The 12,265-nt window shown below is 50.3% G+C and overlaps 1 protein-coding gene across 14 annotated transcripts in view; it reads right to left on the reverse strand.

Annotated features, from left to right (window-relative positions):
* The window catches only part of IQSEC1 (IQ motif and Sec7 domain ArfGEF 1), a 400,627-nt gene that overhangs the window by 31,544 nt on the left and 356,818 nt on the right, over positions 1 to 12,265 (reverse strand). For 12 of the 14 annotated variants that reach the window (XM_036352255.1, XM_036352249.1, XM_036352252.1 and 9 more), the window contains 2 exons: positions 10,803 to 11,091; positions 3,875 to 5,124 (listed from right to left, as the gene is read on the reverse strand). In XM_036352255.1, coding sequence (XP_036208148.1) covers positions 3,875 to 5,118 — 1,244 coding nt within the window. In that variant the 5' untranslated portion in view covers positions 5,119 to 5,124; positions 10,803 to 11,091. Of the gene's footprint in view, positions 1 to 3,874; positions 5,125 to 10,643; positions 10,761 to 10,802; positions 11,092 to 12,265 lie in introns of those variants that run through there. The other 2 variants (XM_036352251.1, XM_036352253.1) reach the window with 2 other exon arrangements.

The raw sequence follows: 12,265 nt of genomic DNA on the forward strand, positions 1-12,265 counted from the left end.
GATCCTTCCCAGGTCAAGCACCATGTCTCCCCTCTGTGCCAGACACCACTTGGGACAACAACAGGGAGCAGGGCCAGCCACGACTGCCCAGCCACAACTGCCCAGCACAATGGCAGGCTGCCGCCCACAGTCTGAAGAGCAAAGGAACTGAGTGATGGCCAGAGGATGTGGGGAGGGGCTCCTGCAAGTGAACTAGAGGCCTTCTCTGAGCAGGTGACACTCAGTGACCAAGGTGAGGCAATAGCAAATGTAAAGGCCCTAGGGTGGGAATGAGTTCTGCAGGACTGAGGACCAAGAGGCTGATACAGGGTAGCTGAGAGTAGGGGCTCTGAGGCACAGGGAAGGAGGGCAGTGTAGGGGTGAGGGTAGACCACACAGTGCTGTGTAGACCACATGAGTAATCTGGTTTTCTTCAGAGTGCGATGAGTGTGGCAGTGACAGGACCTGATGTCCATATTTAAGAAACTCTCATTGGCTGCTCGGTAGGGAGCAAGGCCAGGCCCAAGCTAGAAGACTCCCGTAGGCCTCCAGGCAGTGGTGCACAAGGTGGGGGGACAAAGATGATTTAGGACATAATTTGAGGGTAGAAATGACAATATTTGCTAGTGGATCCACGTGTGAACCCGATGGCCCCAGCTTTTAGGCTGAACCACATGTGGGAGGGACTGGCTCCACCTGGAAGGTCTCATAGTGACAACGCAGGAGAGGACTCTGGACTGACTGCACCTTGACCATGACAGGAGCTCACCAAACAATACAGAGGAAAGGCTGGTGGCAGAAGGGACAGGTAAGGAACTAGGTGGGGTGGGGAGGCCAAGCCAAGCTGAGGGGTTTCAAGGTCAGGATGAATGTGGCTGGCAAAGGAGCCTCTGACAGGTCTTGGAGTGACCTCTCTGGCAGCATACAGCCAATGCGCTGCCTATCTGCCAGTGTTGAGTCTACCTGTTGGGACCTTGCTGGCCCTGGGTGACACTGGGCAGGGTAGTAAGGCCCCTCCTGCTTCCAGTGTTCCTCACACCAACTGTTTGCCAACAGCCTAGACCAGGGGTGGGCAAACTTTTTGACTCGAGGGCCACAATGGGTTCTTAAACTGGACCGGAGGGCCGGAACAAAGGCATGGATGGAGTGTTTGTGTGAACTAATATAAATTCAAAGTAAACATCATTACATAAAAGGGTACGGTCTTTTTTTTTTTTAGTTTTATTCATTTCAAACGGGCAGGATCGGGCCCGCGGGCCATAGTTTGCCCACGGCTGGCCTAGACCGACTTCTCCAAATCAACCAGCGCTCTCCCTCCCAGGAGCATGCCCTCACCTCTCCCCACCTTCTTCCCTCACAGTCATGCATCTCCTAAACTCTAAGGGACCTCATGAGGCTTGCAACCAGGGTAGCAATAGGCAGTGGCAGTTCATCCTGGCACACTCCCTGACCCTCTTTCGAAAGCCCCCTTTTCTCTGATTTCGTAGTGTGCCAAAGCAGACTGGCCTAGGCTCATTTCCCCAGCCCCTTCCTGTTACATGTCCCCAGCTTTAATAAACTCCCTCTAAACTTCACCTGGACTCTGTTGTGAAATTTTTCCTGCACAAAGTCAAGAAACCACACGCTAATGGCTGGCCCTACTAGGTAGACCTGCCAAGGGCCAGGTCCCCTTTCCAGTAACAATGCCACGCCAATAAATTCAAGTAAAAAAAAAAATAAAAAAGACTAATAGAGTGAGAAACAATCTACTGTGAAATGTGGTTGAGGGAGACTTTTTTTTCTGGACTCTACCTGTCCACTCAGTTGGGAGTTCCCACATAAGAAAGAACACGGTATCTGCCAGGGACCAGAAAATCCCCACGTCATCTCAGCCTCCCCCAGGAGGGCACAGGCCTGGGTCTAAGCTGATCCAGGAGCTGGCTGTATCCTGGAGCAGGTGGGGCAGACTTTTTGGACAGAGCTCAGGATAGGCTCTGACATGACCTTCCCTGCTGTTTAGCCACAACTCGCACAGGGCCAGGGCTGGTCCTTATGTGCAGCAGACCACAGGCAGGAAACAGCACCCATGGCAGATGTCAGGTGTCCAAGACTCTTAGTTCTGAGCTGAGTGATGACCAATGACCGCCAGACCACTGGCCGACCCCACAGGAACGCAACATTCCTTGTTCCTGCGCTCTGGGACACACCTCTCTGAATCCCCCAGAGAGCACTTCCACTTGCACCAGGGATGGCTCAAAAGTGCCCACAAGACTCCGCCACTCTAGGAGATGAGGAAGTAGGAAAGTTTGGTAAATGTGTGTTAGTAACCACCTGGCAAGCTGGCCATGTCCTCAACCCTGGAGGGGTCAGAACCAAGCGCGTGTCTGGTAACCCCAAATCCTGGAGGCCCCGTGAAAGGAAATGATGTGAAATCTGAGGTTCAATAACCAGAGCTTTCCAACATCTCCTCCAAGGGAGTGCTCCTTCCCCTTCAGGTTGCTACTTTTGGCAGTGCTTTGAATTTGGCTACCATCAACAAACCCACAAATGACAAGTGCTGGCAAGGATATAGAGAAAAAGGAACCCTAGTACACTGCTGGCGGGAATGCAGACTGGTGCAGCCATTATGGAAAACAGTATGGAGTTTCCTAAGGGAAAAAAAATATGGACATGCCATTTGACCCAGTGATCCCACTTTTAGGAATATATCCTAAGAAACCCAAAGCACCAATCAGAAAGAATATATGCACCCCTATGTTCATAGAGCACAATTTACAATAGCTAAGATCTGGAAACAGCCCAAGTGCCCATCAGTAGATGAGTGGATAAAAAAGCTGTGGTACATTTATACCATAGAATACTACGCAGCAGTAAAAAAGGAGAATTTCTTACCCCTTGAAACAGCATGGAGAGACCTGGAGAGTATCATGCTAAGTGAAATAAGTCAGCTAGAGAAAGACAAGTATCACATGATTGCACTCATATGTGGAATCTAAGTAACAAAATAAACTGATGAACCGAGTGGATCCAGAGGTGTGGAAGCATGAAGCAAAGTGGGGAATCTCAGAGGGAAGGCGGGGGAGGGTGGGTGAGTAGGAGGTAATCAACCAAAAACCTTGTATACATATATGCATAACCCATGAACACAGACAATAGGGTGCTGAAGGCCTGGGGTGGGGAGCAGGGGCGGGCTGAAGGGGATCAATGGGGAAAAAAGGGGGACAGATGTAATACTTTAAACAGTAAAGATTTATTAAAAAATAAATGTAAGAACTAAAAACAAACAAAAAAGAATAATAGCCTGCTTTAAATGCCAGTCTCTGTCCTTTGTTCTACTCTCATGACTGCCCCTATACTACCTTTCCAGAACTCATGGCGGGTGGCGGCCCCTCAATAGACCCCGCTCACACACCTCCCAAAGGGCTTCACGCTGGCTGAGACTTCTGTCAGCACAGGTTTATCTGTGTCCTCCCTTCCCTGACACGTGCCTCCAAGTCCAGGCTGCACACAGATTGCATCACGCTCTTGCTCAGATCACCCGGAGAAAAATATCCAAACTCTGGAGCCTGCTGCTCACAGCTAGGCATGGCATTACACATTGCACCAACCTTTGCACATGTTTCCTGAGCATCTGCTGTGCACTGGTCACTGTTCTAGGTGTTGACAGGGCCCCAAACACTTTAGAGAAGCCCCTTGTTCTTCCCTGCTCAGCCTGTTAGTGTCTGCTCTCCCCACAAACCTGTTCACCAGGCTCCCATCTCCCTGCCCAACAGCACTGGCCCTCCCAGGCACTCTTACAGAGCCACCCCACTGGTGCTCAAGGAGACACTTGGGCATGAGAGGAAGGCCCTTGCCAAGGTCCCTTGGGTGTTAATGCCCCACCTTCCTCTTCCTTGCAGGGCCGGCAGGCACTCACTTGTTGAAGAGGTTGAGACCGATGCGATAGTGCCTCTTACGGATGACATCGTTGCTGAAGGCAGGTGAATCCCAGCTGTTGCGGGTCTCCTTGTGGTAGGTCTGCTTGCTGAGCGTCTGCTCCCGCAGGCTGTCGCGGGATGACGACTCAGAGCTGCAGTTGATGGTGTCATTGGAATTGGAAGTGCTGTTGACGCTGTCGTTGTCCCCATCTGAGTAGTCTGACTCAGACTTGCTCTGCCTGTTGGCTGAGCCATTGATGGCCAGGTGGCTATCGAGGGGCCTGGAAGGCCGGGCTCGCAACTCTGGCTCCTCCCGGGGCAGGCCCTTAGGGGGGCCACCGTGGGGGCCGGGCTTGGGGCTGCCCTGCTGCCCACTGAGGCTGCGCTCATAGGCACTCTTCCTCTTGAGGGAGCCACGTTCCGAGCGGTCGCTGAGGTCCACTGAGCTGTCGCTGGGAGGCTCGATGGTGAGCAGTGGGAGGTGCTCCACCCGCAGCCGCTGCTCCTGCTGCTCAAGCGACGGTGTGCTCTGACAGCTTGTGTCTGTGTCCCCCTTGTCATCCTTGTGAGCCAGGGCCCAGTAGTCCTGGGCGGCACTCCCAGCCCGCAGTTGCAGGTCTAACTCAGTACTGGATGACCGGTGGCCCGCCTGGGAGAGGGGCAGAGGCGGTGACAATTCCTCCTCATCAATATACAGGGTGACGTCACTGTACGAGGCTGTCATCTCATCCAGTTTGTGGTGGTCCACAGTGTGCAGGGCTGCCTGGGGCTCAGTGTCCCGGGCTCGCCCTGTGTCAGGGACTGGCGTTTCCTCAGCATGAAGGCTGCGGCAGTTGAGGGCATCGTCGATGGATTCGGCCAGGGATTTCACTTGCCGGGAGAAGGCATCCTCCAGCTCAGTGATGGCATCTGCAAAATCACTGGATGGGGCTGAAGACTTGAGGGATGGTGGCTCACCGAAGTCACTGCCCTCAGATGGCACCAGGGCCCCTAGCTGAGAGCCGTCATCGGTCACTGAGACCTGCTTCCCTTCAAAGTAGGAGCTGTGCATCTTCTCAGGCCCCTCAAAGGAGAACTGCATCCTCATGTTGGACAGCACAATCCGGCGGGACATACGGTTCTCCGACATGGAGCTGCGCAGGCGCTCAAAGTTCTTGTTCATCTGGTACTGGCGGAAGGCTGTCTGGATGGTGCGGGCTGCATGGCGGGTCACGAGGCGTCCCCCATACTTCCGTTCTAGCATCTCCACCTGGAGGGAGAAGCAGAGGAGAGTGGAGACATTCCCAAGTGCTGGAGTAACACATTTCCTACCAGCAGTCATTCCCTCCCCAGCCCATAGCGGCCCCATCTGGGAAGGCTTTAGCACATCCCAAAGCTGCTTAGAAGAACCACTGGTGCATGCTGATGTGCAAAATCTGGGTTCTAAGGTTAAATAAGATGGAGAAACACCATGTTAAAATTAAGGCAAGCATGTTCCCTGTAGGACTTCTCAGAACCTTTAAAAAGTGGTGATTTCCCACACTTCTTTAGCCACAGAAGCCTTGGCCCTTGCACATCTTTTGGTATGCAGATTAACACAACTTTGGAAATCTTAGAAGACAGGAAGGCAGCACCTCCAGAGAGAAGGAACCAGAGGCATGGGCAAATTAAAAGACCTGCCAGCCCTGGCCAGTGTTTCTCAATGGTTAGAGCATCGGCCTGCACACTGAAGGGTTGTGGGTTTAATTCCTGGTCAAGGGCAGGTTTGATCCCCACCCCAGTCGGGGTACATGTGGGGTGCAACTGATTGATGTGTCTTTCTCACACTGATGTTTCTCTCTCCCTCTCCCTCCCTTCCACTCTTCTAAAAATCAGTGGAAAAAAATATCCTCAGGTGAGGATTAACAAACTAACAAATGACCTGCCAAAGATCTTGGCGAGGTTCTGGACACTGAGCATAGGCTTAGGCTTCCAGCCTTGCTTCCTTTCTGTGGCACTGACAGTGTGCTCTTGCTGGCCTGGAGGAATCACTAAATTTTAGGGAGGCCTGAGAGAATCGCCAAGCTTAGGAGGTTTCTAGGCCAGACGCCTGGATTCTAACCCTGGCCCTGCTCAGAAATGTGTTGATAACTCAATGAAACTGAGGCAAGTGTCCAGCACATGCCAAGCTCAGGGACACTTGGGGCTAAAAGACCCTGAAATATATTCCTGGAAGGTGTTGACAAATTAAGAGGTTCCCAAGTCCCCACACTATACAGACAAGGAAACTGAGGCCCAGAGAAGAGACGCTCTCACTCTTTGGAACCACAGGCCCTGACAGTCCTTTCTCCTTGAGTTAGGAGATGGGGCAGTGCTGCAGGCAGGTGAGAGGGACTGGGACTTCCTGAAGTCCTGAAACTCATGCCAGTCCACTTGTGACCTAGGACAGCTCTGAGGGCTGCTCTGAGCCTCAATACTGAGTGAGAAACAGATGTATACCTGGAGCTAGAGCCTGCTCAGTGGAAATGCAAGAGACGGAACTGGCTTCTCCCAGGGAGCCAGGAAAAGCAGCATCTGCTGTGGAGCCAAGAGAACTCTCAAATCCTCGAGAACAATCCACAGTGCTCAGGGAGGCAAAGCAGTGCACCCTGCTCACCTAGGTTCCACCTGCCTACTCGATGTGGGCACTACACCAAAACTGGTAACACAGAGACAGGTCACTACTCTCAAGAAGCAAACAGCTGACTAGGTTTAAAAATGGCAGCAGAGTAAGTGATTGCTGCATGGACATGCTCCCAGGAACAAACTGGAATTAAGACTAAAATACAGAAAAACTTCCTGAACAATCAACGGAAGACTCCTAGGAGAGAACCTGATATCCGAGGACCAAAAGTGGAGACCCCATAGAGACTGCTAGGAGGGGTGGAGGCGTGAAAGGGCTGACCAGGTGCCCACAGACAGCAACTGAAGTTCTGGAGAGATATATCAGTTGTGGGGCCTCTGGCATTTAATCCCCTAGCTGGGCTCCCCAGCAGAAAGCATCAGAACGGAGAAGGGTACCCACATAATATCTGGGTGTGAAAAGCAGGGTTGCTGTCTGCTAGGGAGTGACAGCTAAAAATTCAGGCACCCTCTAAAGGGACAATGCACAAAATTCTCTGTGGAGCCACCCACCTTGTGCTCTGGTGGAGGGAGGGCGGAGTAGTCTGGGCTGTGTGAGCAGAAGCCAGGATTGGGGACTCAGGAGATAGAGCTAAGAAGGCAGACACCCCAAGTTTCCTGTGCTGATCCATTCCCTCACCCAGTGGAAGACATCTTTCCCACACAGACATTTGCCTTGCCTGGAGGAAAGACAGTTGACCCACCCTACTCAAAAACAATTTGCTCTAAGGCACTGTAATCAAAACAGTCTGGTACTGACACAAGAACAGGCATATAGATCAATGGAACAGAACAGAGAACCCAGAAATTGACCCAAGCCGTTATGCTCAATTAATATTTGACAATGGAAGCAAGAGCATACAATGGAGTTAAGAGAGTCTCTTCAATAAATGGTGTTGGAAAAATTGGACAGATACATGCAAAAAAAAAAAAAAAAGAAAGAAAGAAAAGAAAATAGACCACCAATTACACCATACACAAGAATAAACTCAAAATGGATAAAAGAGCCCTAACCGGTTTGGCTCAGTGGATAGAGCGTCAGCCTGCGGACTGAAGGGTCCCAGGTTCGATTCCAGTCAAGGGCATGTACCCGGGTTGCAGTCACAAGGGGCGTGCAAGGGGCAGCTGAATCGATGTTTCTCTCTCATCAAGTTTCTAACTCTCTATTCCTCTCCCTTCCTCTCTGTAAAAAATCAATAAAATATATTTAAAAAATGGATAAAAGACTTAAATGTAAATGGTGAAACCATAAAAATCCTAGAAAAAACCACAGGCAGCAAAATTTCAGACATCTCTCGTAGCAATATGTTTATAGATACATCTCCTAGGGCAAAGGAAACTAAGGAGAAAACAAACAAATGAGACTACAGCTAAATTAAAAGCTTCTGCAGAGCAAAAGAAACCATCAACAAAATAAAAAGAAAGCCCACTGTATGGGAAAACATATTTGACAATGATACATCTGACAAAGGGTTAATATCCAAAATATATAAGGAACTCATACAGTTTAATAAAAGGAAGACAAACAATGGGCAAAGGGACCTAAACAGTGACTTATCCAAAGAGGACATACAGAAGAGACATATGAAAAAATGCTCAAAGTCACTAATCATCTGAGAGATGCAAATCAAAATGACAATGAGGTATCACCTCACACCTGTCAGAATGGCTACCATCAACAAATCAACAAATGACAAGTGCTGGCAAAGATGTGGAGAAAAGAGAACCCTAGTACACTGCTGGTGGGAAAGCAGACTGGTGCAATCATTATGGAAAACACTATGGAGTTTCCTCAAAAAATGGAACTGCCATTTCACCCAGTGATCCCACTTCTAGGAATATATCCTAAGAAACCCAAAGCACCAATCAGAAAGAATGTATGCACCCCTATGTTCACAGCAGCACCATTTACAATAGCTAAGATCTGGAAACAGCCCAAGTGCCCATCAGTAGATGAGTGGGTAAAAAAAGCTGTGGTACATTTATACCATGGAATACTATGCAGCAGTAAAAAAGGAGAATTTCTTACCCCTTGAAACAGCATGGAGAGACCTGGAGAGTATCATGCTAAGTGAAATAAGCCAGTCAGTGAAAGACAAGTATTACATGATCACACTCATATGTGGAATCTAAGTAACAAAATAAACTGATGAACAGAGTGGATTCAGAGGTGTGGCGGGCTGGCACAGCCATGGCATACTCAGCCCCACACTGAGCGCCTTATGTGCCATGCCAGCTCAGCGACCCTGAGAGGGGGTGGTGAAGGATTGAGAAGAGAATGAAAGCTGGGTCTGGGTGGGACACTGTCCTCTCTGATGGAGAGCTTCTCTGATGGAGAGCTTCTCTGATGGAGAGCTAGCGCCACAGACTACAAGCCATGTCTTTATTTAATAGCCAAATTCCACGAGGCACAGTAAGGGAGTGGTCAAGATGTTTACAACATTCTTGTTTCGATCCTACTCAATTACCTGCACCTGAACTCTATCAAGCCCACATCACTCAGAAACGTGGGACCACATGAGGTTCAAGCTTACAACTATAGCTGTTGGCTATAATTGTGCTGGGAGGGCTCTGCCCTCCAAGCTGGGACTTGCACGTGGCCATGAGAGGACTGTGCCCTCTCATTAGTCCGAGGCTTGAACCTGTCCAAACACTGTAGCTGCGCCCCACACAGAGGTGTGGAAGCATGGAGCAAAGTGGGAAATCTCAGAGAGAAGGCGGGAGGTTGGGTGGGTGGGTGGGAGGTAATCAACCAAAGACCTTGTATACATATATGCATAACTCATAGTCACAGACAATAGGGTGCTGAAGGCCTGGGGCAGGGGAGGGGGAGAGGGCGGGCTAGAGGGGGTTAATGGGAGGGAAAGTCCATATGTAATACTTCCAACAATAAAGAATTATTAAATTGTATATCATCAGTCAGCAGTGACTGACATGGTACTTAACATGTTAATTTAAAAAAGAAAAAGCGAAGAGTTACCCTGGCTGGTATGGCTCAGTTGGTTGAGCATCGTCCCATATAACAAAAGGTTGTGGGTTTGATCCCTGGTTGGGGGCATGTAGGAGGCAGCTGATGGATGTTCTCCTCTCACATCAATGTTTCTATTTCTCTCTCCCTCTCCTTTCCTCTCTCTTTAAAAATCAATACAAATTAAAAAAAAAAAAAAGAATCAAAGAGTCTGTATGGAGAATAGACAGAAAGGCATAGGTGTCACTAAAATAAAGCCAAACAGATGCTGGTGTCAGGGGAGAGGGTTGCTCAGAGCCACTGTGGGGGCTGGGGAAAATGGCTCATAGCCTCACACAACCAAGTGTGGGTACTGGTCCCCCACTTGCCGGTTGGTAGTCTGTTCACCTCTCTGGAAAGTAAGAGCCTGCCCAGCTCCATGAGCCACCCTCCTCAGGGATGCCAGCTCCCCCAAACACGGGACACACTAGCTCTCTGGGGTCCATAGGAGAGGGGGCGGCAGGTTGAGCAGAGCGGCTATCTTAGCAGAACAGGGGAGGGGAATGGGTGGGTGGGTAGGGGGTGTGTATGACTCAAACTGACTTTTCAAAGCCTGGCCAGTCCCAGAGTCAGCCAGGGTAGGTCTGTTTTTTTCCCTCACCCTGAAGGTGAATTCACACCCACATTCTGTACGCAGAGGTTATTTGGGTTTTGAGTGCAGCCCTGTAAGTCCACCGGGCCAATAAAGGGCAAGCCCTCTCTTCTCCACCCTCCCAGGCCTGAGGTCCTGGGCCCCTTACGTTAGCCTTCAGGGGTGGGGGTAGGGGCCACGATGCCAGGGCCACCAGCTCAGGCCCAGAGCTGACGCCAGGGCCTATTTTCTCCTGCCGACTTGGGATCTCACAAACCAAGCAGCAACCCTGTTTGCCTGAGACAGGCTCCCCAAATCTGGAGTTGCAGGGGAGGGAGTGAAGAGGGACTTCAGGAAGACAGACATGGGCTCTGTGTTTTGTCATCAAAGCCCCTCTCAGTCCCTCCTACCTGGCCTCCCCCAGAACACACACATTAACCCAGGCCTGCTCTTACTTGTCTCTAAGACTCACCGTGGCCATTCTGAAATCCCTCTCAGCCAAAACCGACCCAAGGCCTGGTCTGGAAGTTCAATGGGATACAGGGAGGAGATCCAGTCAGTGTATGCTCACCTGACATTCACAATGACGTCCAGTCCGCAGATACTCACAAGGACACACACTTCTCAGAGGAGGCTCAAAGACATAGCGACAAGAAGCCAACCCCAGCTGGGTCTCTCCCATCAAGCCTGCTGCCCGTTCCCAAGTGGCCAAGAGACAGGCCCCACCTACCTGCTTGTCCTGCAGGTCCGAGGAGAGCTCATAGCTCTCAGAGAGGGAACGTGAGCGCTTGATGGCCTCCTCCTCGGCCTGCTTGCGCAGGATGGAGGTCGAGTGCTGCAGCTTGGGCCTCCGTGTGCGCTGTCCCAGTGGCCCTGAGTACAGCCCATAGGCACCCACAGACGTGTGCTCGTAATGGTCTGGGCTCAGGCTGGAGCCAGGTGCTAAGGGGTCCTGGTGATAGGCCGAGGGACTGTCCAATGATGTGCAGGTCTCACTGCTGGGGGCCTCGCCCTCCACACTGTAGAAGAGAGAGGAGAGAGGCCTCCAGTGAGCAGGAAACCAGAATCCAGGCATTTCGGGGCATTAGGAGGTAGGAGGGAGTAATGTCCAAGAGGCAACCTAACCACATTGCAGTGGGACTCCACACCCCTAGTCTTCCTACTTCCCCTCACCCTCCTACAGTCGACCACCCTGTACAGCTAGAGGGACCCTGCCAAGACTCTCTGCTCCACATCTTCCTGAGGCTCACCTCCCTCAGGGTTCATTTTCTCTGTAAAACTTATCACCTTCTAACATCTAACACTTTACTGATTTTGCTTACTGTCCATCTCCTACACAAAAATGTCAATTTGTGAGGACAGATGTTTAGCCCATTGATACACCTAAAGCAGGGCCTATACACAGTAGGTGCTCAGTAAGATTTACTCACTGACTGAATGGACCCTGTCACTTCTTCTCCCTCACTCCTGCCATCTGCATTAAGTAAAGCCCTGATTTTGTAGTTTCGTGTTTTTTTTTTTTTTTTAAAAAAAAAACAGTAATTAATAAAAGTGACTCTTTATTGCACCTACTCAGGGATCATAAAGTACCCCCAGTACTTCAGAATATGCCTTTATTTGAAGGTAGGGTCTATAAGAGATAATTAAGTTAAAATGAGGTCATTACAGTCCTAATTCAATATGACTGGAATCCTTATGAGAGATACTAGGACACAGACACACACACAGGGATGACCATGTAAGGACATGGTGAGAAAGTAGCCCTCTATCTGTCAAGGAGAGAGGCCTAAGAGAAAGGAGCCCTGTGACACCTTGATCTCAGACTCTCAGCCTCAGGAACTGTGAGGAATAAACATCTGTTGTTAGAGCCTGTGGCACTTGTTCTGATGCAGGGACTTGCCTGAGGTTGCATCGATAGTGAGTAGGATTAAGGCCCAACTTGGTGGGACTCCCAAGACCAGGTGCTCCCTTCCACCTCCTGCCCCTCATCCACAGGGCACATATATATTCTCCCAAAGTTCCAAGCACCAGGGCTGATGAGGGGAATGGTTGACTTCATCCCAAACTCATGAACTCAGCTGATGGACACTGGTTACCACTGCAGACTGCTCTTCAGCATAGGACACGGAGCGAAGGGAGAAATTTATACAAGATATTTCTAACACAGCTTCTGGTACCCCTCTAGTCATGCCT

The sequence above is a fragment of the Myotis myotis genome, unplaced genomic scaffold (assembly GCF_014108235.1).
Source record: "Myotis myotis isolate mMyoMyo1 unplaced genomic scaffold, mMyoMyo1.p scaffold_m19_p_2, whole genome shotgun sequence".
Taxonomy (NCBI): domain Eukaryota; kingdom Metazoa; phylum Chordata; class Mammalia; order Chiroptera; family Vespertilionidae; genus Myotis; species Myotis myotis.